This window comes from Dermochelys coriacea, chromosome 6 (assembly GCF_009764565.3).
Source record: "Dermochelys coriacea isolate rDerCor1 chromosome 6, rDerCor1.pri.v4, whole genome shotgun sequence".
NCBI lineage: Eukaryota > Metazoa > Chordata > Testudines > Dermochelyidae > Dermochelys > Dermochelys coriacea.
This window is the reverse complement of record NC_050073.1, coordinates 105,037,233-105,061,757: the sequence shown is the minus strand read 5'-3', so window position 1 is coordinate 105,061,757 and position 24,525 is coordinate 105,037,233. Positions and strand designations below refer to the sequence as shown.

The following is a 24,525-nucleotide window of genomic DNA, read 5'->3' as shown; positions in this document are numbered from 1 at the left end:
TCTTCCTAAGGGACCAGCGGAGATCAAGTAAAGGAGGATGGAAGGATACATCGATACAGAGGTCTGAGGGGGCCTCTAGTTTAATGAGGAGTAGCATGAGTTCCTTCTTTCAACAAGTTACTACTGTTCTGTAGTTGGAAGCCTGTGAAAATAAAATTTCAGCAGTTAAGGTGAGAATGGAATTCAGAACCCTGAGCTAGGTTGTGTCCCATAGGAGGAGAGTCTATCTACAGGCTAGGACACTTCATGTTTCAATTCTTGTAGGAAACTCCATGTCAGCCCATTTCGACTGGGGAGCTGTAACACAGCCTGCCAGACCAGGGGAGACCCTGAAATTGGTGAGGGCACTATTCAGATTTTGCTAAGAGGACTGGAACAATTATGCCTGGACTCTGCACCACTACCTTCCTCCTTAAACTCATGGGAGGGAGTTGCTTTCCCATCCATGCATGCCCCTGAGCTCTGCCAGACTGACCTTCCAGAGGGGGAGCCCATGGAAGAAAATGTAAGTATGGATGCCATTATCTTATATGGGGAAGCCCCCAGAGGTTTGACAGGGGATGATAGCATGGAGAGCTGCCACTCACCTGATCCTACCCAGCCACAAATACAGCTCCACCAATGTATGAAAGAGGGATATCGATATCTACTTGTTAGGCTTCTCGGAAATACTGAGCCTTTTCAGAGGCAGTTAAGGGATTTTTCCCACTAGCTGTGGTACGTTCAATAATTTGATCTAATCCTCTCTGAAGGGCTCCAGTTCTAGGCAAAAATTTTACATCTCAAAACAGTACTAGATAAAATGGAATCTAACATATTAGAAAGGTCGGTTATTTTCCCAATGAATTGGTATCACATGGTGCAAGGAGATGTTAAGAAAAAGCCACTATATTTTCTACATTAATGTGTTCTGGAGAACTGATGAATATCAGTCATGCTTTCCTGAAATCACATGGGAAATTGTATTAATTAGGATTGGTCAAATATGATTTGATTAAAAATGGCTTTTAGAATTATAAGAATTTTTTTGTGAACATTGTCATATTGGTTGAAGTTTTCCATTTTGTTAACAATTTGAACCAATTTTTTTTATGCAGGTTGAATGAACCTGGAAAAAGCATTCTACTCCTTCCTCCCCACCCCACTTCTTTTTTTAAATGACATGGTCTCAATAAAGCTATAACACTGTAACAGATAAGACTTTGGTCTTTTGAGTTATGAAAATACAAAAAAGAAAGTGTCATCTGAAGTTGTTTGACATTTTGTGACTATTGCAGTGTCAGTAACCTCAGGGAAATTATGTAATGTGTTTACACACACACACACATCCTCCCTGAAACTTCATGTTAGAGACTGATTTTCTAGGGAACATCTGCTAGGATAACCTCTCAAGTTTTAACTCCCCGTTAAAACTCAATGTGCCATGTTGCATTTAGAGAGACACGGTGGGTAACGTAATAGTTTTCTGGACCAACCTCTATTGGTGAGAGAAACACGGAGCTCTGTGTAAGCTCAAAAGTTTGTCTATCTCACCAACAGAAGTTGGTCCAATAAAAGATATCACTTCACTCATGTTGACTCTCTAATATCTTTGAACCGACATGGCTATAACAACACTGCATACAACATATTGCCTTTAGTCAATCTTGTTGGTATGAATTAAAAAAATATCATCCTTTTATTATTTCCTTTCCCCAACCTCTACCTACTTGTCTGTCTGTCCTTAAACTGTAAGCTTCTTGGGGTCAGGACAGTTCTTGAATGTCTGCAAAGCATCTAGCACAAGACAGGCACTACCATAAACAAATACATAATAAACAGATTTGAGCAATGGTTTAAGTAAAAAGTAGCTTATTAAATTGAACAGTATTGTACTTTTCATAGATGATAAGGTTAGAAGGGATGACCGTGATCATCTCATCTGACCTCCTATATAATACAGGCCATAAAATACATTAACATACAAATCTGTATATCTTCTAAGAAATGAAAACCTGGTCACATTGAAGTTGAAGAAAAAACTCCCAGCAACTGCAATGGAGCAAGATTTCATCCAGAGAATTTAGGTAACTGCAATCCAATTATCCTAAGCCTGATCTTTCATGCCTTATGCTCCATCAATCATTTCAAAGGAAACTATACTTTTGAGTCAGTTCTTTTCTCCCATTGCAGCAGCGTGTCTTTTCCTAGCAGCAGTATAAACAAGTCAAGTCCTCCAAACAGGATGAGATGTTTCTCATTCTGCAGATACTTGCTAGCACCAGCTGGAAAGGAGAAAAGAAGCTTTACAAATAAGAATATGTAAAAACGAACAGGAGGGGAAAATGCAGCCAAGCAAAATATTCATTTAAAAATAGGCTATGTTTTGAAGTTCTGGCTTATTTTTTCTTTTGTTTTTATAATCAGAAGCAAACAGGAAAAAAAGGACATATTCCTGAAAGCAGTGGACATTTGCCAACTTATCTTTGTCATTTCTTTATTCATAAAGTTTTGGAAAACAGTATTGTAAAAAGAGGCATGATTTTGAGATTGAATATGTTGTCACCTGACAAATTTCAGACATATGGAGTTTGTTTTAACTAAACCTAGCACCTAAACAGTTTGGAAATTTTGTGGCCCCAGAAAACAAGCCGAATATACCTCTTCATCTATTTGGAGGAAAGCAGTGATAATAATTAGAGTACAGAACTTAAGCATGTATATGGATCATCTGCAAAGTCTGCATATAAAGACCACTTCCCCCACTGTGGGATGATATTCCCTTTAAGGTCAATTCTTTAAATTCATATTTACTGTATGAAAAACATCTCTCTTCCATAATATAAGGAAAGTACAGAAATAAAGAGCAGAACTTTGAAACATTTTGTTGTATTAAGGAGTTAGAATCAATAAATAAACTTGTAGGTTGAAAACCTGGTCCTCTTGACTTTCACCCTGTATGAACACAGTACTGGTCAAATCTTCAAAAGGATCCTCTATAGGTATGCAAATAATTACATACACAAAAACTCAGATTTCATTCCCCAACAATCTTTTCACATCTGGTTTGGAATTTAAAAATTTATCCCATTAAGTAAAAGCAGATCACAGTAAAACTTAAATATAGAAATGAATTTGTGTTAAATTGCACAGGAAGGATACATCAAAACAAAGCACTTTAATATATGATTTATTATTGTCCTGCACTTTCAGTATAGCAGGCGGAGATGTAATAAAAAAGGTTTCAAAATTCATTGATTCCATTTCATGTAACCACTCTAAACAAACAACCAGTGTTCAGAGAATTAAAATGTTTACTGTCCATTACAAGCAAAACTTTAATATTAACTTTTCAGAGGCTGCTTATTATTCTGCTCTTTTAAATTCTTTAGATACATTCCTCAAGGTAAACAATAAATTTCAATCTGTTTCACAATCAAAATTGATAAGGCCTTCTTAACCATTTTATACCACCTCCACTATTACTTCATTGCAAAACACAATCTTACATCATACTATAAATATCCATCCATGCACAAAACACAGGGGCCAGAAGTTACACGTTCATATTTCATGTAGGGTTCCAATGCTTCCTTTTCCCTCTGCAGGCTTATGGTACATTTAAAAAGATAGCTTTAGACTTGGTCTCCTTGGTCTTAAAATACAAATATACAATATCCATAAGCATAAAAAAGTAAAGCCTAGATTGCCTTACCATTTATAATGAACTGCTAAAATCTTATACATGTACAATATAGCATCATGCTGATTAATATACATTTTAGTTAAATATATTAACCAATAGTGGGGATGTGGTCAAGTTTTGCTTTTTGTTTTTGATAAGAAGTTGTTCATATACAAGTAAAAAAGATTTTTTTTAATTTAAGCTTACACTGAATACCTAAACTAGATAAACATCTTTAAACCCTTTTGAGATATTCAAGTTAAACTGGAGTATAAACTGCTGATTTGAAAGAGAATACAGTTCCTCACGGGTGGAATTTAAAGATTTGTTATTCGCAAGAAAATGCAAATTACTGAATTCTAACATTCACATTTTCATATCTAACATGTTAATTATTGTGTGTCTTCTAGCTTGGGGTTAATCCTTTAGTATGAATTCATCACCATCCATCAGAAACCTCAATGTTGCCATAGATTTTTCTAAATAGGTAGATATACAGTACAAAGTGTAGACAGTGAGACAATTAAGCATGTATATACAGTATTCTGAAAGGCATTTTTGTGACCATTTTAGTAGAGTTTGTAGAAAACAGTTAAGATAGTCACCAGTTCTGCTGATATCACTGTATTGAAAACTTTCAAGCCACATTTTTTTTATATTAAACTTGTACTGCTGCATATATTGTACAACAAAAGAAAAATATAGCTCATTCTTTAGGAGTGATACCTAATGAATCACTAAACTGAGTAAGATAACCAGCACGGGGCTTAATTTTCCTGAGGTCTGTAAGAATTTTTAAACAGAATCACAGTGACCAGGCTAAACTGCAAATATACTGTTTAAGTTTTAAATATACAGTTTGTACAGAAGTTCTGTGCATGGTCATCTCATGACTGTGTGTGTTCACACCGATGTTTCCTCTAAATGACTCGCCACTGCATAATACTTGTATCTTTTCCACCTGTGGAGATGAGATGGGTGTCTTCACACAGAAAATCTACATTAGTTACATGACTACTATGTCCACCATACACATGGCTTGGAGCCTGGAAAATAGCAATACAGGATGTTATTACTGCAGATAAATTATATACATTACTGTAATAAATATTTAATTATGTATAGCATTCAAACTACAATGAAATAAAATTGTCACCTTATTTCTATCAATGAAGTCAGATTATTTTAAAATGCAGACTTCTATATTAAAGTGCCAATCTACATTTACACATATAAGTAGTCCTGTTGATTTAATGTTGGGTTTTCTGACACTCAACAGAGGAACAAAATTTCCCATATTTGTAAAGGTTTGCAAGATTGTACTCTAACAAAGTAAATATCTTACCCTAAATTGTGAACACGGATAAGAGAAGAGATGTACTTTGCCAAAATCATCCCCTGTTGATAGCAGTTTTCTCTCATGCGATCGACAGACAGCATTGATGTCTGTTCCATCTGAACCTTCTGGCCATACACCTGAAAACATATAGTGACTAATTTAATATTTCTGCTACACATACAGAACAGAAATGTTAGCTAAATTTTTTGTTATGACATTAATGAAGAGGCAACCTGTTTAAAATCAACCATCCTCCAAATCCCTCAAAATTACTAGTGATTCAGGCCCTGACTCAGAAGACCAAATACTTAACTTTAAACATGTGCATAAGACCCAAAATCTGAATGGCAATGAAGCACATGCATTAGTCCTTTGCTGAACAAGGAGGATGTAAGCAGTGTTTTGCTGAACTGGGGCCTCAGCTGTGAGCCTTCAGGTATTATATCATAATATATGTACATAAGAGACAACAACGGGAGGTACAATTTTAAACTACTGCTTTTCCCCTTCCCTTCTCCACAATTTACAGATAATGAATGACTTTTTATATAGTTCACAGATAGGAGGCTTATTAAAAAGGTACAACCACCAGGTTCTTCTCACTCAAATTCATCCTAAAACCCCACCTGTGATGTTTACAAGAATTATACCATTAAAAATAATAATAAAGTGACTAATGAACGATCAAGAAGATTTGAGCTTGTTATAACTGAATTATCACATGCTTTTGTTACGATAACCCTTCTTCCTCATCCCAGTCCCCTATTGCTTGTTGGTCTCACATATTATGTCACCTCTAAAATTAGATTGTAAGCTCTTCAGGGGAAGGATAAGGTTTTTGTGTTTGGTCTGTAAAATGCTTGCATGCTTTTGTGTGATGTAAAAAAACAATAAAACAGGTTATAGAAAATTAAATTTTCTTTTTATACAGCATTGTGTATAGCTATTTGCTGCTTAAGTTTTTTAATGTTTTTTGTACTTTAGATTTGATCTACTCCCCACTCAGTACAGAGGTTGCTCAATCATTTGAGAGAGTCCAATGTTGTAGTCAGGTGTGGTTTTTTGTTTTGTTGAGTATTAAATTATTCTGACATTCAGTGTTTAAGTGCAATTCCTATCCCCCCCCCCCCGCCCCACTTATAAATCTGTAATGACTTCAGATATACGGAAAGGAAGTAGTTTCATGTTTTTAATCACTGATATACATTTTATTCTGTATAGCATCTTTTATACAAACTCTCCCAAAACAGTTGAAAGGATTAATGTAAACAATATAATAACAAAGGAAAATACTGATCCCCCAAATTCAATTGACTTCAATGACACTCTGTGCAGGAATATCCCTTTGCATGATCAAGATGTAAAAAATAAATAAATAGACATATGCAAAGGAAAAACAAATGTACTTTCTTCTGGGATAAAATTATGAACGAGGTTAAAGAAATTAAGCTAAGAAGTAGAGAAAAGCTGTTCTAGATGCTAGTGCTAAAAGAGAGAAAGCTTTTTCACCAACAGAGTCAAAACTATATTAAGATAGAGAGCTAGCTAAGGGGAGGAGAGTCTGTAAGACAGGCTGGATAGAGTTAATGGAGGAACTATAGTATAAAAACCAAAGATGGCAGTTTTGAATCAAATCCTGAAGTGAACTGGCAACCAGTGAAGTTAATGGGCGGGGGGGGGGGTGGGACCACAGTTATAATTTCTTTAGATACATGAAAAAGGCAGCAGATGATTTCTACAAATCTGATATATACAAACTATTACTTACACTAGAAAATCCTCATTTTAAAATATGCATCATTTTGGAATATATGAGACTTTGAAGCTAAGCACCAAGGCTCAGATTTTTAAAGCTATTTAGCCACTGTTGCACTCAGCATCACAACACCTAACTGATATAGGAGCCTCAATCTCATTTTCAAAAAGGATTTAGGCACTTAGCCTACGTTTCATCAACAGTTGAAAATGTGATTTAGGCTCCTAAATCAGTTAGCTGTTGCAATGTTGAGCGCAGCAACACCTAAATAGCTTTAAAAATCTGGACCTAAAACACTAAAGCCTGGTCTACACTATGAGTTTATGTCAAATTTAGCGGCATTAAATTGAATTAACCCTACACCCATCCATGCAACGAAGCCATTTTGGTCGACATAAAGGTCTCTTAAAATCGATTTCTGTACTCCTCCCGACGAGGGGATTAGCACTGAAATCGACATCACCATTTTGAATTAGGGTTAGTGTGGATGCAATTTGACGGTATTGACCTCCGGGATCTATCCCACAGTGCACCATTGTGACTGCTCTGGACAGCATTCTGAACTCGGATGTACTGGCCAGGTGTACAGGAAAAGCCCTGGGAACTTTTGAATCTCATTTCCTGTTTGGCCAGGTGAGCTCATCAGCACAAGTAACCATGCAGAGCTCATCAGCACAGGTAACCAAGGGGTCTCAGAATCGAAAAAGAGTTCCAGCATGGACCGAATGGGAGGTACTGGATCTGATCGCTGCATGGGGAGACAAATCCGTGCTATCAGAACTACGTTCCAAAAGATGAAATGCCAAAACATTTCAAAAAATCTCCGCAGCCATGATGGACAGAGGCTACAGCAGGGACACAACACAGTGCCGCGTGAAACTTAAGGAGCACAGACAAGCGTACCAAAAAAGCAAAGAATCAAACGGACACTTGGGGACAGAGCCCCAGACATGCCACTTCTATGCTGAGCTGCATGCAATTCTAGGGGGGGCTGCCACCACTACCCCACCCCTATCCGTGGACTCCGATGATGGGGTACTCTCTGCCATGCCTGAGGATTTTGCAGATGGAGAAGATAAGGAGGAGGAGGATGAGCATACAGCACACCGTTCTCCCCGACAGCCAGGATCTTTTTATCACCCTGAATGAAATACCTTCCCAAACCAACCAAGCCAGAGGAGGGACCTCTGGTGAGTGTACCTTTTTAAATATAATACATGTTTTAAAAGCAAGTGTTTTTTAATGATTAATTTGCCCTGAGGACTTGGGATGCATTTGTGGCCAGTACTCCTACTGGAAAAGTCTATTAACGTGTCTGGGGATGGAGCAGAAATCCTCCAGGGACATCTCCATGAAGCTCTCCAGGAGGTACTCTAAAAGCCTCTGCAGAAGGTTTCTGGAGAAAGAAGCCTTATTCTGTCCTCCACGGTAGGACACTTTACCACGCCATGCTAGTAGCAATCTGGTATCATTGCATGACAAAGCTTGGCAGCGTATAGTCCCAGTGTTTGCTGGCATTCAAGCAACATCAGTTCTTTATCTCTCTGTGTTATCTTCAGGAGAGTGATATCGTTCATGGTAACCTGGTTGAAATACGGGAATTTAATTAAGTGGATATTCAGAGATGGCCATTCCTACTGGGCTGTTTGCCTGTGGCTGAAAAGAAATCCTCCCCACAGTTAGCCAAGCAATGTGGGGGGTGGAGGGGCATTGGCGCTGAGCTATTCGCGTTTGGCTAGCAGGGATCTTCCCTGATACCAGCCACACGGTGGGGGGAGGGGTAAAGCAATCATCCCAGAGAATTGGATGGCGGTGGGGGAGGGGGTTAGTTTGGTTTCTGCTGCTGCACGTTAACACGAAAACCACAGCACTAAATGGCCAACTCAACGGGCTTTGCTTGGTATAGGAAAGGAGGGCACTGCTGTTATGAAGGTTGCAGAAGCCGAAAGACTATGGCTTACCATGGCCACCTGCAAGCTGAATTCTGTTGCCCAGCACTGCGTGTGTAATCTCTAACACCAAAGCCGCAGGCATTCAATATAAGATGCAAAATGAGACCTTGTACCAAAATCACATGTGCTATGTAATGTAAATAGTTTTGTTCACCGTGAAAGAGTATAGCCATTGCTCTGTAAAATGTATCTTTTTAAATACTTCACTTCCTTTTTTTCCTCCCACAGCTGCAACTGTTTCAAGCTACCCTCCTCCGTCCCAAAGGCTATCTCAGATAAGGCAGCGATAAAAACGCATACGCGATGAAATATTCTGAGCTCATGCAGTCATCTGGCACTGACAGAGCTCAGCAGAATGTGTGGAGGGACACAGTAGCACAGTACAGGAAACTGGCCAATGAACGTGAGAACAGGAGGGACGATCGAGATGAGAGATGGCATCAGGAAGATCAGAGGAGGCAGGATGCAACACTGGGGCTACTGCAGGATCAAACGGACATGCTCCGGTGTCTGGTGGAGGTTCAGGAACGGCAGTTTAACTGCCCTCCCTCCTCCCCAAGTTCCATAGCCTCCTCACCCAGATGCCCAAAAACGTGGTGGAGGGAGGCTCCGGGCACCCAACCACTCCACCCCAGTGGACAGCCCAAGCAACAAAAGGCTGTCATTCAACAAGTTTTGAAGTGGTCTTTTCCTTCCCTCCTACCTTCCTCCCACACCCCACCTTGTGAGTTATCTCCCTATTTTTATAATCAATTAATAAAGAATACATGATTTTTAAATGATAGTGACTTTATTCCTTTGCAAGCAAGTTGTGATCGAAGCGTGGAGGGCGGGTATCTTACAGGGAATTAGAGTCAACCAAGGGGGCAGGTTTTCATCAAGGAGAAACAAACAGAAGTGTCACACGGTACCCTGGCCAGTCATGAAACTTGTTTTCAAAGCTTCTCTGATGCGCAGCACTTCCTGCTGTGCTCTTCTAATCGCCCTGGTGTCTGGCTGCATGTATTCAGCAGCCAGGCAATTTGCCTCAACCTCCCACCCCGCCATAAACGTCTCCCCCTTACTCGCACAGAGATTGTGGAGCACACAGCAAGCAGCAATAACAATGGGAATATTGGTTTCGCTGAGGTCTGAGCGAGTCAGTAAACTGCGCCAGCGACCCTTTAAACATCCAAATGCACACTCTACCACCATTCTGCACTTGTTCAGCCTATAATTGAACAGCTCCTTACTACTGTCCAGGGTGCCTGTGTACGACTTCATGAGCCAGGGCATTAAGCGGTAGGCTGGGTCCCCAATGATAACTATAGGCATTTCAACATTCCCAACAGTTATTTTCTGGTCTGGGAAGTAAATCCCTTCCTGCAGCCATTTAAACAGACCAGAGTTCCTGAAGACGCGAGCGTCATGAACCTTTCCCGGCCGTTCCACGTTGATGTTGGTGAAATGCCCCTTATGATCCACCAGTGCTTGCAGCTCCATTGAAAAGTACCCTTTGCTGTTTATGTACTGGCTGCCCTGGTGGTCCGGTCCCAAGATAGGGATATGCGTTCCATCTATAGCCCCACCACAGTTAAGGAATCCCATTGCAGCAAAGCCATCTAGTATGACCTGCACATTTCCCAGAGTCACTATCTTTGACAGCAGCAGCTCAATGATTGCGTTGGCTACTTGCATCACAGCAACCCCCACAGTAGCTTTGCCCACTCCAAATTGATTACCAACTGACTAGTAGCTGTCTGGCGTTGCAAGCTTCCACAGGACTATTGCCGCTCGCTTCTCAACTGTGAGGGTTGCTCTCATCTTGGTATTCTTGTGCTTCAGGGCAGGGGAAAGAAAGTCACAAAGTTCCATGAAAGTGCCCTTACGCATGCGAAAGTTTCGGAGCCACTGGGAATCATCTGAAACCTGCAACACTATGCGGTCCCATCAGTCTGTGCTTGTTTCCCAGGCCCAGAATTGGCATTCCATGGCATGAGCCTGCCCCATTAACACTATGATCTCCAAATTGCCGGGGACCGCGGTTTTAGATAAATCTGTGTCCATGTCCTCATCACTCTTGTCACCAGCTGCCATTGCTTCCTTGCCTGGTTTTTCAGGTTCTGGTTCTGCATAAAGTGCATGATAATGCGCAAGGTGTTTACAATGGTCATAACTGCTGCGGTGAGCTGAACGGGCTCCATGCTTGCTGTGCTATGGCATCTGCTTGGGCAATCCAGGGAAAAGGGCGCGAAATGATTGTCTGCCGTTGCTTTCACGGAGGGAGGGTTGACTGACGACATTTACCCATAACGCGCAACAAATTTTTGGTCCCATTTTGGATAGCTACCCACAGTGCACCGCTCGGAATGTCAACGCTTGCCACGCACACCGCCGAATTAATGTGCTTAGTGTGGACGCATGCACTCGACTTTATACAATCTGTTCCCAAAAATCAACTTCTGTAAAATCGGAGTAATTTCATAGTGTAGACATACCCTAACAGTGTCAGGGACTCTCAAACCCTAGCCCTAAGAAGCTGAAATATATTAACAATTCAGTAGCGGTTGTCCATGCACAGCGAATAATTTTGTCATCTCAGAACAATACACAGCCAGTCATCTCTGACTCGGTCGTCTCTCTAGACCTGCATGTCAAATGCATATCCAAATCTAGCCACTTCTTCCATGATATTTCCAAAATTCAACATTTTCTTTCTGTCACTGTTCTAAAACTCTAGTTCAGGCTCTTGGCTGCAATCTCTTCCCTTTTCTGGGTCTCTCTCCAACATGTTACCCCCTCTGTTCCATTCAAAACTAGGCTGCGAGGATAATCTTTCTTGCCTATTGCTCTGACCACGTCACTTTTTTAAAAAAATCTTTGCACTGGTTTCCTGTTTCATCATACCAAGTTCAGTATCTTGTCCTCACCTTTTAAGACCCTTCACAACTTTACCCCTCCTGTTTGTACACACTTGTCTCTTATTGTGTTTTTCTACCACTTCCTCAGCTCCAATGATAACTGTCCTCATTTATTGAATTCTTCAACAACCGTCTCAATGACTTCTTCCACGCTGCCCCTTACATACAGAATGCCTTCCCTGAATTAATCTGTAAGGCAAGTACCTTCTTCTCCTTCAAATCCCTCCTCAAAACAAACCTGTGTTTTGAGGCCTACAAGAAAGCAGTCAACCACCAGTGATGGTTGATCACAGGGGATTATTTTGTTTATATGTAAAAAAAAAAATTTATAATCCCCAAATCATTGAAACAAACCAAAACCATCTGGAACTGGAACATCTTATTTTTGTTGAATTTGTCCTCCTTTTCCTTTCTCTTTTTGTTCATTTCACTCACTTCTTATGAATGTCTCAATTTACACTATCAGCTCTTTGGGGCAGGGACTGTCACTGTTTGTAAAGAACCATGTACAAAGGGACTGGATTGTACACTGTTTATACAGCACTTAGCTCAATGGAACTTGATCCTGAATGGGGTCTTTGGTGCTGTAGGAATACAAATACATAAATGAAAAATCTCTAATTGTAAAATATGGTTTCTAAAAACAATTGTAATTTGTCATAGCAGGTAGCTTGTGATTGGTTTTCACTTGTGTTGCAAATTAATAATTGTATCTAAAGCTACCAAGAATATTAAATCAGAGGTCTCCTGGATCAAAATAGGAGGACAGATAGTGATAAAAATTGTGCAATAGAAGTTTTATATTGCACTTTGAAATCTGAATAGTAATGTTTCAAATAAAGACGACAGTCTGAATGTTAGCTAATTGGAAAAGCAAAGACTCATAAGTTTGTGAGAGGGAGAAAAAAACAACTTACCAAAAACATGGAATCCTAAAGTACAGGTGTAAGTAACCCATTCTATATCTCTAGTCGTCTCAACACTCACTACTTGTTTACAAGCAGAGGGAATCCCTACAGAAAGAGAAACAAATGATGACATTTTCAGTTTTTAAGCTGCATGGGAGTTGATTTAAGCTAAAAAGTAGCAACTAATTAAAATATATGTTCCAGCCTAGCGATTATATGATCTTATATCAATTAAAAATTCATTAGCTATCCTACAATCAACTCTGCACAAAGCACAGAAAACCATTCGTTACTCACAGTATAAGATTTCATAGTCCCCTGAATTGGACACAAGGTACTGTGAATTAACAGACCAGTCCAAGTGAGTAATGAAGCTGGAATGACCCTATGAAGAGAAGTGTATTGTATTAATTCCAGTAACATAGCATATCCCAGGATATTAATATGTACTATAAAGTATACATGCTTATTTGTTATTCGTGAATAAATAGCAAGGAGGTCACTTACTGAGCATTTGCCAATTCTACTATATTTTCTCCCATTTTCATTAACACCATATATATAGATACAGTTGTCATGGGAACCTATCGCCAAGAAGCTTCCATCTATAAAAAAGTGAATTATAATTATACTCACAATAAAGAATTAAACTAATCTATGAAGTTCTAGTGTGTCATGGACAATGGGCATTGTTCTTAAAACTTTTATTAATAAATTTAAAAAAAAAACAGAATTTTCTTCTTCTCCTTGTTTGATGGAATATGATTCACTGCAAATAAAACAGCAGCTTTATATAGCAAATATTGAAGTTAGACCTTATAAGGAAACTGAGAAAAAAGCCAACCTGAACATGGTACTACATGCACATCTAAGTGAGAGAGCTGATTTCAGCTAAACATCAAGATCTGAAGAGGCAAACAACAGGAAATTAGAGTTAAAGCCTCTGGGTAAAATCCTGGCTCCACTGACTCAGGAGGCTGGATTTCAACTCATGTATCTATACCCAATTTAAATATATGTGAGGAATTTAAAAAATGAACCCTATATTGAATACAATCACTTCTTTTTTTAACAAGTAAGTAGTGTGTGTCAAACCTGGTGAATAACGCATTACAGACAGCTGTTCATTTCCATCTGTGTGTACAGTGACCAAATCTTTTGTTTCTGTGTCAAACACAAACCACCTGTTGTAAACACAGAAAAAGCCAATAAATTGCTCAGTAAGGAATGCAAATTTACAGTAGTTTTAATCAACTGTTCATTATGTCAAAATAGCAGTCTTCCATATGTTTTGCACTAAAAGGAAAAGAATAGGAAGGGGACATTTTCTGCGTTATTTGTAGCCAACTGAAAGTAACATTTTCAACAATAGATAAACAGAATATCAATCAACTATTGAGGCAGATGTCTACATTCAGATTTTATCATCATTTTAAAATTGTCACTGGTTATATGCAAGTATGATTGAGGTATACCTTTGTGTATCTTGTGTATCTTGGACCACATTCTTTAAGGCCCTTTTACAGTGTTTGGACATTTAATTTAATTAAATGTAAGTTAATTACATTTATATCTACTTTAAAGGCCAGAAAAGTGTAAAGGTGGCTTAGTGTTACTGAGAATCAGGACCACTACATATTAAATAAATAAAAATTAGATCATAATAAATCTCCTATGAGGTGGATTGGGGCTTTGTTATACATTGTTCTCTGGACATGTTTCTATAAATACTTAGAACTATTTCACTTTGAAAATCTGCATTTCAATGCTGATTTCAGTTTATTAAGTATCAAAAATAAAGACTGCTCCCAAAACATCTCACGCTTATTTAGATATTAAGGCAGGAGTGGGCAAACTACAGCCCGTGGGCTGAATCTGGCCCGTCAGGCCTTTGGATCCAGCCTGTGGGATTGCCCCCTGTGGTGCCGAAGGCCCCGTGTTGCTCTCAGAAATGGCCGGCACCACGTCCCTGTGGCGGGGCTGGGGGGGGGGAAGAGGGCTCTGTGCGTTGCCCTTGCCTCCAGGTACCGCCCCCCGCAGCTCCCATTGGCCTGGAAAGGGGAACAACGGCCAATGGGAGCTTCGGGGGAGGTACCTGGAGGCATGGCAAGGGCAACGAGCGGAGCGTTGTGCCTCCCCCCGCCCCACCAGGGGCCGTGCAGGGACTTGGTTCCAGCCACTTCCCGGAGCGGCACCACGTGGGGCCAGGGCAGGCATGCAGGGAACCTGCCCTGGCCCAGTGCATGCCACTGCCACCCCGGAGCCACTTTAGGTAAGCAGCACCAGGCTGGAGCCCAAACCCCTCCTGCACCCCACCCCCCAACTCCCTGCCCTAAGGCCCCTGCTGCACCCTGCATCCCTCCTGCACCCCAACTCCCTGCCCTGAGCTCCCTCCCGCAGCCCACACCCCTCGTGCACCCCAACCCCCTTCCCTGAGCCCCCTCATACACCCCGCACTTCTCCTCTGCCCCAGTCCCTTGCCCTGAACCCATTCCTGCACACCGCACCCCCTCCCACACCCTGCACTGCCTCCCGCACCCCAACCCGCTGCCTCGGCCCTGCATACAATTTCCCCACCCAAATGTGGCCCTCGGCCCAAAAAGTTTGCCCACACCTGTATTAAGGGAAACATAGATCCAAATAAATTTTGCTTCAATACTTACTAAAGCCACGTGTCATCAAATAAAAAGTATTTTAGAATGAAGTGCAAATATTTTAAATATTAGAAGCAAAATTCTGCCCTCAGGTACCTTTGAAGGAAAGGAGGGTTTTGTACTTAAGGCACTTTAGAGTTCTGGGTTCAAATCAAGGCTCCGCCACTGATTCCCTATGCAATTTTGGGCCACAGTTCCCTATATACAATGGAGGTAGTACTTCTTTTCTCCCTCATCTGTCTCATCTATTTAAGTTTTAAGCTCTCTTGGCAGAAACTGTCTCTTTACTATCTATGTGCTTGTACAGTGCCTAGCACAATGCAGCCTTCATCAAAATTTGATTGGGGGCTCTGGAAATTACTATAGTAAAAATAATGAAACAACATGTTAAATTTTCAAGCAAACACCTTTTGTCTTCTCCTGTGCTGTCCCTCACATTTGAGAGGAGGAGCTCCCCATATATATCCACAGAGCTACCTCATTATCATCCTTCAGAACCCTCCTTAAAACTCATTAGCTGTTATGCTTACAACAACAACAAACCCCTGAGAATGATTAGGCGGCTGGTGCACTGCCACCACTGCTTTTCATGCCTACCAGTGTTGCCTCATTGTTTCCTTGTACACCCCCATCCGTCTGACTGTATCCATCAGCTGCCTCATGTCTTATACTTAGATTGTAAGCTCTTTGGGGCAGAGATAGTCTTTCTTGATCTGTATTTGTATGGTGTCAAACACAATGGGGTCCTGGACTAAGGTTGTTAGGCGCTATAGCAATACAATAATAATAAACACCATCAACAATACCTTCAGCTCCTGTTGAAGTCAACAGGAGGTGAGCATAGGCATCAGAGGGCAGAATTTGGTCCTATTCATTGGAGAAACAAGAATATCAACTTTGATTTGGTGAGATGGACAGATACCCACGGTTGATTGATACCCGCGCTTTTGTTCTTCTTACCTTCCAGTTAGTGTTCCTATTGCAACAACAGACCCTGAAGGATGAAAACCAGAAGACTGTGCTGGATCCTATAACATTTCAAAGGAAGTATACATTTATAGCAAGACACAGTAATAGTAAAAACACAATTAAAATTGCTTACTCAGTAACAAACTAAGCCCCCGCAGTCTTTGGGTAGAGTAAACTCCTCTTTTTACATTTGAGGAAAAAACGAGTACATTTGGAAATCCACTAAAAATTACCTAATACAGTGTTTCCTATATTCAATGCCACACTGTTTTCCTTTGTGCACAGTCTAACCTAAGATCTATTTGGCAAATAATTTCAGACAAAAAAAATTGAGAAAAAGTTGCTTCTGGACAAATCCCCAAAGGGAAAAGCGGTAAAATTAACTTAATAAATTATTCACTCACTTCTAATTTAGTTATATAAATGTCTAATCAGTAGATGGCAGTTGTTTACTACCTGCGGGTTGAGCAAGCAGTTTATTTTACTGCTGCATATATCACGTGGCATGGAGTGCTGTAGTGGCAGGTCCTGACCTTACCTCTAACAACGCAGAAGGTATCTTTGCAATACCCTGCCAGTTACAAGTCAGTGGAAGTTTGAGTTAAATAATGAACGTGGGCGTCTCACTTTGATATCTGATATTACAACATTTTCATTTGAAGCATATTTGATACTATGTTGTTACTATGTATCTGGAGAACCACAATGTTTCACCTGCCATTGTAACATCTGAAAAATATGAAAACTAAGTAGTGGTTTACTAGCTTTATGTCACAATCTACAAAGAATGAGCTGTAGAATTCTACAGATTAGAGAAGAAAATTCAAGCATATAGTGGTTACATTTTGGCAGATTTTTTGTCATGTCATGTCAAAATTAACATGTATATGAAAGAGCTAAACAGAGAATAAAATAATAGTACCTCAAAAACCCACATAATTTATTCATATTTTTATATTCTAGTCATTGCTCATACTGGCGTGAGTATGGCAGACCTGCTAACAGGTTTATCAATTTGTAATTGCCTTGCCTGTGGTGGCTGGTTCTAAGGGAGATTATCTTTACTTTCAAGAGGCAGAGAGAGACCTATGTTTTTGCAATTTACACACAAAATCATATGGATATTGGTAGCTAATATCTGTTGTTTCTATATTTATGTAGTCAAATCATTATAGTAGCCCAAGTGTGCTCAATTTTTCAAGGTTCCTATGACCCAAACAAATGAGCAAATTCTGTGGTATTAAATTCTTCCTTACATAAAACATGAGTTTAAATAAAGATTTTAATCTCAACAACACACTGCTGGTGAACCATAGTAACAAGAATATTAAGACATTCATTGTTATATAGTTCTTTCTAACACAAACAGGCAATAGTATCAAATGAAAGATTTATCCACTCCAGGTAAGAAGCTGAAATCCTGCTTTAATCAAGCAAAGAGTATTGGGATGACTGCCTTATCTTTATAAAAATTTGGCTACATGGATTTATTTTTATGAGTTCTTGATTTCAATAGACGAAATTGCTGTTATAATTAAAATGTACCTCTCTCTCAAGAATCAAAATGACTAGTGTGGATTTTCATCTCCTCAGTAAAAAGAAAAATAATACTTATTTATTTAGTGTTTTATATCCTTAAAGGCTTGTCTGACTATTAAATCAATTCTAGCATTTACTCATAACTAGCCAAACCCTTAATCCTACTTTTGAGATGAGAGCAAAAAATAAACTAAGTTGTATCATAGACTGATCCTTACTCGTCTGTTTTCAGGACAAGGTTAGAAGGTTAAGGACCTGGTTTGATAGCTAGTGGAACTTGCTGCGCTTCAGAGAGCTCTGAGGAAGAACTTCATCTTGCTAACAGACTACTCAATAGATTATTATGGTGGTACATTATAATATTCTGTTCTTCTTTGCCATCAATACAATGACTTGTAAATGCCCCCTTTCTCAAAATGGGTCCTAAAAAAAGGATATTAAGTAAAATTTTAAGTCTTGTTTCACCACATTAGACCTATTTAATTTTCTCATTTTATCTTTTTCTCAAAATAAGAACAAGCGGCTCAAATATACTAACAGTAATCTCCAACCTTTTACTGATATATATATATATATAAAATACAAGTATATTTTTATACTCAACAGAATGAGGTATGAGGCACACCAATATATTCAACTGAATACATGCAGTGATTTACTGATACAATCCTGACATACATTAAAAATACATATGCAGAGAGACCTCATGGATCCACTCTCCACTTCATTATATGTATACAAGTCTTACTAGTGTTATACCACAATGTAAAGAGTTTTTAAATTATTACTGTGTGCCATTTCTAAATCAATTTAAGTCTGGTTTGAAGTCTGATAAGACCAGAGAGGGGTATATGTTAATATCTTAATAGCCCAAGTCATAGTACAAATCAACTTTAACTTCTCCTAAGGGACTACTAACATCTATTTCTTCACATTTCTGAACACTCCACTACCACAGGAAGCTTGTTTCCGAAGTTTATTCTTCTTCAAAATGCAAAATCAAAGGGTTAGGTGCCAGTTGTAGCATATATTTCCTTAGAACAGGTTTTCCAGGATCCTGTGTTTTGGTAGTTTGATTTGTAATTGGTCGTAATATGTAATCACATTAAGTAAGTTTTTACCTAAAGTATATTGATTAATTTTTTGCCTCTAGGTTACAACCCAACACAATTTCATGTGAGCAATAAGAATTTTGTCTCTCTCAAGAATAACTGTACTGTATCTGTCATTTTGATTTGGCCATGCCTAAGGGCCACCTCCAGAGAAGCTTATTTTAAATATTTGGAAAGTCTCTTTCCATGACAAGTACATTAACCAGTACAATAATCAGAAAGGTAGGGAAAATGTAATGCCACTGTCATACCTAGAAGGTCTCCATCCTATCTCTCATAATGATTAGCTTTTGATTTTTAAAATCTGGACTGCCACTCTCCTTTTTAAATGGCTGGTTTCTAAGCTTATTTAGTACAGCACAATTTGTCTTTATCTCCCAGGCACTGAACTGTAAACTTTCTGCAGTGTCCTAGTTCTCACAAGTGTAAAAACATCTGATATGGTCTCTCCAGTCAAGGCGGAAGCTTCCCCTGTCAACATAAATTTAGGTTTGAGAATCTGAAAACTTATGACCTTGGTCAGACTAAATTCTAACTTCCACCAAGTGAATGTGACTCAGCAAGTGAATGTTACTTGGATGGGATCCTGTGTAATGTGCTGTGGCTGAGATTTCAGTGTTAAATGTTCTTTAAACTGAGGCATACCACAGCTGTAATAAACACTTTTCATGTCATCAGACCAGACCCAACATATAGATTCATAGATTCATAGATACTAAGGTCAGAAGGGACCATTCTGATCATCTAGTCCGACCTCCTGCACAGCGCAGGCCACAGAATCTCACCCACCCACTCCTATGAAAAACCTCACCCATGTCTGAGCTATTGAAGTCCTTAAATCATGGTTCAAATACTTCAAGGAGCAGAGAAGCCTCCCTCAAGTCAACCATGCCCCATACTACAGAGGAAGGCGAAAAACCTCCAGGGCCTCTCCAATCTGCCCTGGAGGAAAATTCCTTCCCGACCCCAAATATGGCAATCAGCTAAACCCTGAGCATATGGGCAAGATTCACCAGCCAGATACCCAGGAAAGAATTTTCTATAGTAACTCAGATCCCATCCATCTAATATCCCATCTCAGGGGATTTGGCCTATTTACCCTGAATATTTAAAGATTTAAAGATCAATTAAAGATCAAAATCCCATTATCCCATCATACCATCTCCTCCATAAACTTATCGAGTAGAATCTTAAAGCCAGATAGAGCTTTTGCCCCCACTGCTTCCCTTGGAAGGCTATTCCAAAACTTCACTCCTCTGATGGTTAGAAACCTTCGTCTGATTTCAAGTCTAAACTTCCTGGTGGCCAGTTTATACCCATTTGTTCTTGTGTCCACATTGGTGCTGAGCTTAAATAATTCCTCTCCCTCTCCTGTATTTATCCCTCTGATATATTTATAGAGAGCAATCATATCTCCCCTCAACCTTCTTTTAGTTAGGCTAAACAAGCCAAGCTCTTTAAGTCTCCTTTCATAAGACAAGTTTTCCATTCCTCGGATCATCCTAGTAGCCCTTCTCTGTACCTGCTCCAGTTTGAATTCATCCTTTTTAAACATGGGAGACCAGAATTGCACACAGTATTCTAGGTGAGGTCTCACCAGTGCCTTGTATAATGGTACTAAAACCTCCTTATCCCTACTGGAAATGCCTCTCCTGATGCATCCCAAAACCGCATTAGCTTTTTTCACAGCCATATCACATTGGCAGCTCATAGTCATCCTATGATCAACCAATACTCCAAGGTCCTTCTCCTCTTCCGTTATTTCTAATTGATGCGTCCCCAACTTATAGCTAAAATTCTTGTTATTAATCCCTAAATGCATAACCTTACACTTCTCACTATTAAATTTCATCCTATTACTATTACTCCAGTTTACAAGGTCATCCAGATCCTCCTGTATAATATCCCGATCCTTCTCCGAATTGGCAATACCTCCCAGCTTTGTATCATCTGCAAACTTTATTAGCACACTCCCACTTTTTGTGCCAAGGTCAGTAATAAAAAGATTAAATAAGATTGGTCCCAAAACCGATCCCTGAGGAACTCCACTGGTAACCTCCCTCCAACCTGACAGTTCGCCTTTCAGTAGGACCCGTTGCAGTCTCCCCTTTAACCAATTCCTTATCCACCTTTTGATGTTCATATTGATCCCCATCTTCTCCAATTTAATTAATAATTCCCCATGTGGCACGGTATCAAATGCCTTACTGAAATCTAGGTAAATTAGATCCACTGCATTTCCTTTATCTAAAAAATCTGTTACTTTTTCAAAAAAGGAGATTAGGTTGGTTTGGCACGATCTACCTTTTGTAAAACCATGTTGTATTTTGTCCCATTTACCATTGACTTCAATGTCCTTAACTAATTTCTCCTTCAAAATTTTTTCCAGGACCTTGCATACTACAGATGGCAAACTAACTGGCCTGTAGTTACCCGGATCACTTTTTTTTCCTTTCTTAAAAATAGGAACTATATTAGCAATTCTCCAATCATTCGGTACTATTCCTGAGTTTACAGATGCATTAAAAATTCTTGCTAATGGGCTTGCAATTTCAGGTGCCAATTCCTTTAATATTCTTGGATGAAGATTATCTGGGCCCCCCAATTTAGTCCCATTAAGCTGTTTCAGTTTCGCTTCTACCTCTGATATGGTAATATCTACCTCTATATCCTCCTTCCCATTTGTCATGCTACCATTATCCCCAAGATCCTCTTTAGCCTTGTTAAAGACTGAGGCAAAGTATTTGTTTAGATATTGGGCCATGCCTAGATTATCTTTAACCTCCACTCCATCCTCAGTGTTAAGCGGCCCCACTTCTTCCTTCTTAGTTTTCTTCTTATTTATATGGCTATAGAACCTTTTACTATTGGTTTTAATTCCCTTTGCAAGGTCCAACTCTACTCGACTTTTAGCCTGTCTCACTTGATCCCTACATGTTCTGACCTCAATTAGGTAGCTTTCCTTGCTGATCCCTCCCATCTTCCACTCCCTGTATGCTTTCTGCTTCTTCTTAATCACCTCTCTAAGATGCTTGCTCATCCAGCTTGGTCTACAACTCCTTCCTATGAATTTTTTCCCCTTTCTTGGGATACAGGCTTCCGATAGCTTCTGCAGTTTTGATTTAAAGTAATCCCAGGCCTCCTCTACCTTTAGATCCATAAGTTCTTCAGTCCAATCCATTTCCCTAACTAAGGGAACATCATATGCAAAATGATGTTTGTCAATACTCGCATTAGCTTAAACTGTGTTATGTAGTCTAGAAAAATACACAAATGTTATCATGCACAATTGTATAATGAAGAGTTCCAATACATTATGAAAATATGCAAAATTCAAGTAATATTATTTAATATGTTGTATAGAAAACATTTGAAAGAAAATAAATATGTCATGGTGAAGCACCAGGTACCCTAGACAAAGGGAAAGACATGCCCAGAAACTGGCATCACAGTATCGGATAGGCCAGAACCTCACTGCAGACATGGTCAGCAATGTACATATACTTTATGAAGGGACTATCTGGGTACTGAACTGCTACCTTGACACAGCAAGTGAAAACACCTGTTCAACCAAGTCTTCACGTCTCCAGGCAATGTCTCTGAGAAGTTGCATATATAGTAAGTAAGTCTTTTTGAAGACCAAACTAAAACCACACAATTTATGAGTGTGAGAAGGATGCATCTCTAGCATCTCTTACAAGGTATACTATTGTTAAAAAAAAAATCAGAAAAACAAAGCCATACTGCAGCAGCCACCTCGAGACAAAAATCATTTTTCTGAACTAATGAAAAATTATTGCTTATGAAATAGGAACTTATCAAGCAGCAATGCCTCTTTTGTTAGTTTTTCCTCATCAGTCCAGGAAAAGACAGATTCCATTGAGAAGGAAAAGGGAGCAGATCCTTTCCCACAAAGAGCTAGGAAGTCAGTGTTCATGCTTCCACACATGTTCCTGCACTCCTGTATATCTGAAGGGATATTCACTCTAAGAAATTTATAAATGCTCCATTTGTAGGAAAGTGACTTAGTTGAGTCAGAGGGCCAAATTCAAATCTGGTGTACATGTGTGTAACTGCTTTGGCTTCAGTAGAGTTAAACCTGTTTACAACAGGTCTGAATTTATCTCAGAGTCTTTAGACCAACTATTTGTAAAATTGTTAAGTGACTAAAAAGTAACACATCATGGAGATGGCATTGGTAGCAGAGCCAGTCCTAGGTTATGTAGGGTCTTATGTGAAGTACATTATTCAGATCCTCATTCAGTTTTCTCCCTAGTCACTAGTCACAATCCATCGAGATTGCTGACCAGTAACCAGGAGTTAAACAAATGACAAGGGGAGAGCAGCCAGTAAGAAAAGATCTCCAGCACTTGCTTTCTAGTCTGTGACTCCATATTACAGGAGGATGGGATAGGAACAGATAAAGTGCGAAAAGCGAGGAAGGAGACCAGCTGCCTTCCCCCTCCCCACCCCAGGGAATCTGTAGACAGTCCACTCTAAAACTCAAGCTGTCAGCTGTTTGGAGGGTGGGATAGATGTGTAGGGCCCTATCAGATCACACTGGTAGCAAGAGTCTACCGTAGATACTGCTTGGTACTAGTCTAGGAGCATTATGGGACTACAGCACAACTGGCAACATACAAATACGTGTTTCCCTTTTGGGCTCAATTCCAGAACCACCAGATTCGGACATATGGTCTTTCATTCCAGCCAGTTGATGTGTTACAGTTTTTTGACAGATCAATTTCTCAGTACAGATAATCATCAAAGGTACATACTGACCAGTTATTTTTGCCAAGTAAGTGATAGTTATAGCTTAAAGTGGTGGTCTGAAGAATCTATATTTCTTAAAGTCTCCCAAAGAGTTAGAGATTACTAAAATGTGCTGCTGGATTACTAGATGTTGACCATGTATTACAACAGTCCTGAGCCTTAAAAAGAACTAGGAGCTAGAAAGCACATTAGCAAACTTGAACAGATCTAGTGCAGTGTAACTGAAGAATGGCTGATGCAGTACAGAAGCAATAGACAGAAATCACTAATTCATCATAATTAAGGAAGCAAAGGCTCTGAATCTAAAGTAAGTACATGGACAGGATGACTAGAGTAAATACATGTAGGCTGCAGGTCCAGGGAAGCACAGAATCTGTATTCAAATTACAACTTTTAACACTTGGTACAGATGTTCAAGGGCTTTGGGTATGTCTATACCAGAAATGTAAGTCGAGCTGTATTAAGTCAGCTTACAGCCACCACAGTAATTACTGCAGTTGTGCATGTCCACACTACCCTCTTAGAGCCAGTGGTGCGCGTCCTCACCAGGAGTGCTTCCACCAACCTAAGAAGGCCAGTGTGGGGAGTTGAAAGCCCAGTCTCTCAGCTCCACTGGCAGCTCCCTGCCAGGAACCCAGCTGTCCCACAGGCTTGCAGGCTCCTGGTGGGCTGACCCTCCCCTCTGCTCCCCATTTTCCATCGGGAGCAAGGGAAGCCACCCAGGGGGAAGCAGCCTGGGGCTTCTTGCCCCCGGGGAGCAGTCTCTGAAGCCGCTGGGACTTCTCGCAACAGTTCCCAGCTGGGAGGGGGGTCCAGACACTCAGATATCTGGGAGAGCTGGGGGCAGCTGGGCTCTAGCTGCCTGGCTTTTTTGTCAATTTTACGGTTCCTGATGATGTAAGGGATACTGCATTGCCCTAACTACACAACATAAGCCTTACGCCTCTCATGGAGGTGGA

At 39.9% G+C, this 24,525-nt stretch overlaps 1 protein-coding gene across 9 annotated transcripts in view; it reads right to left on the bottom strand.

The window, feature by feature from the left end:
• Positions 1-1,837: 1,837 nt before the first annotated feature.
• The window catches only part of EML1 (EMAP like 1), a 210,760-nt gene continuing 188,072 nt past the window's right edge, over positions 1,838-24,525 (bottom strand). For 2 of the 9 annotated variants that reach the window (XM_043516655.1, XM_038407288.2), the window contains 7 exons: positions 16,134-16,201; positions 13,615-13,703; positions 13,027-13,124; positions 12,817-12,904; positions 12,529-12,624; positions 5,010-5,140; positions 2,459-4,710 (listed from right to left, as the gene is read on the bottom strand). In XM_043516655.1, coding sequence (XP_043372590.1) covers positions 4,585-4,710; positions 5,010-5,140; positions 12,529-12,624; positions 12,817-12,904; positions 13,027-13,124; positions 13,615-13,703; positions 16,134-16,201 — 696 coding nt within the window. In that variant the 3' untranslated portion in view covers positions 2,459-4,584. Of the gene's footprint in view, positions 4,711-5,009; positions 5,141-12,528; positions 12,625-12,816; positions 12,905-13,026; positions 13,125-13,614; positions 13,704-16,133; positions 16,202-24,525 lie in introns of all 9 variants that reach the window. The other 7 variants (XM_038407289.2, XM_043516656.1, XM_043516650.1 and 4 more) reach the window with 6 other exon arrangements.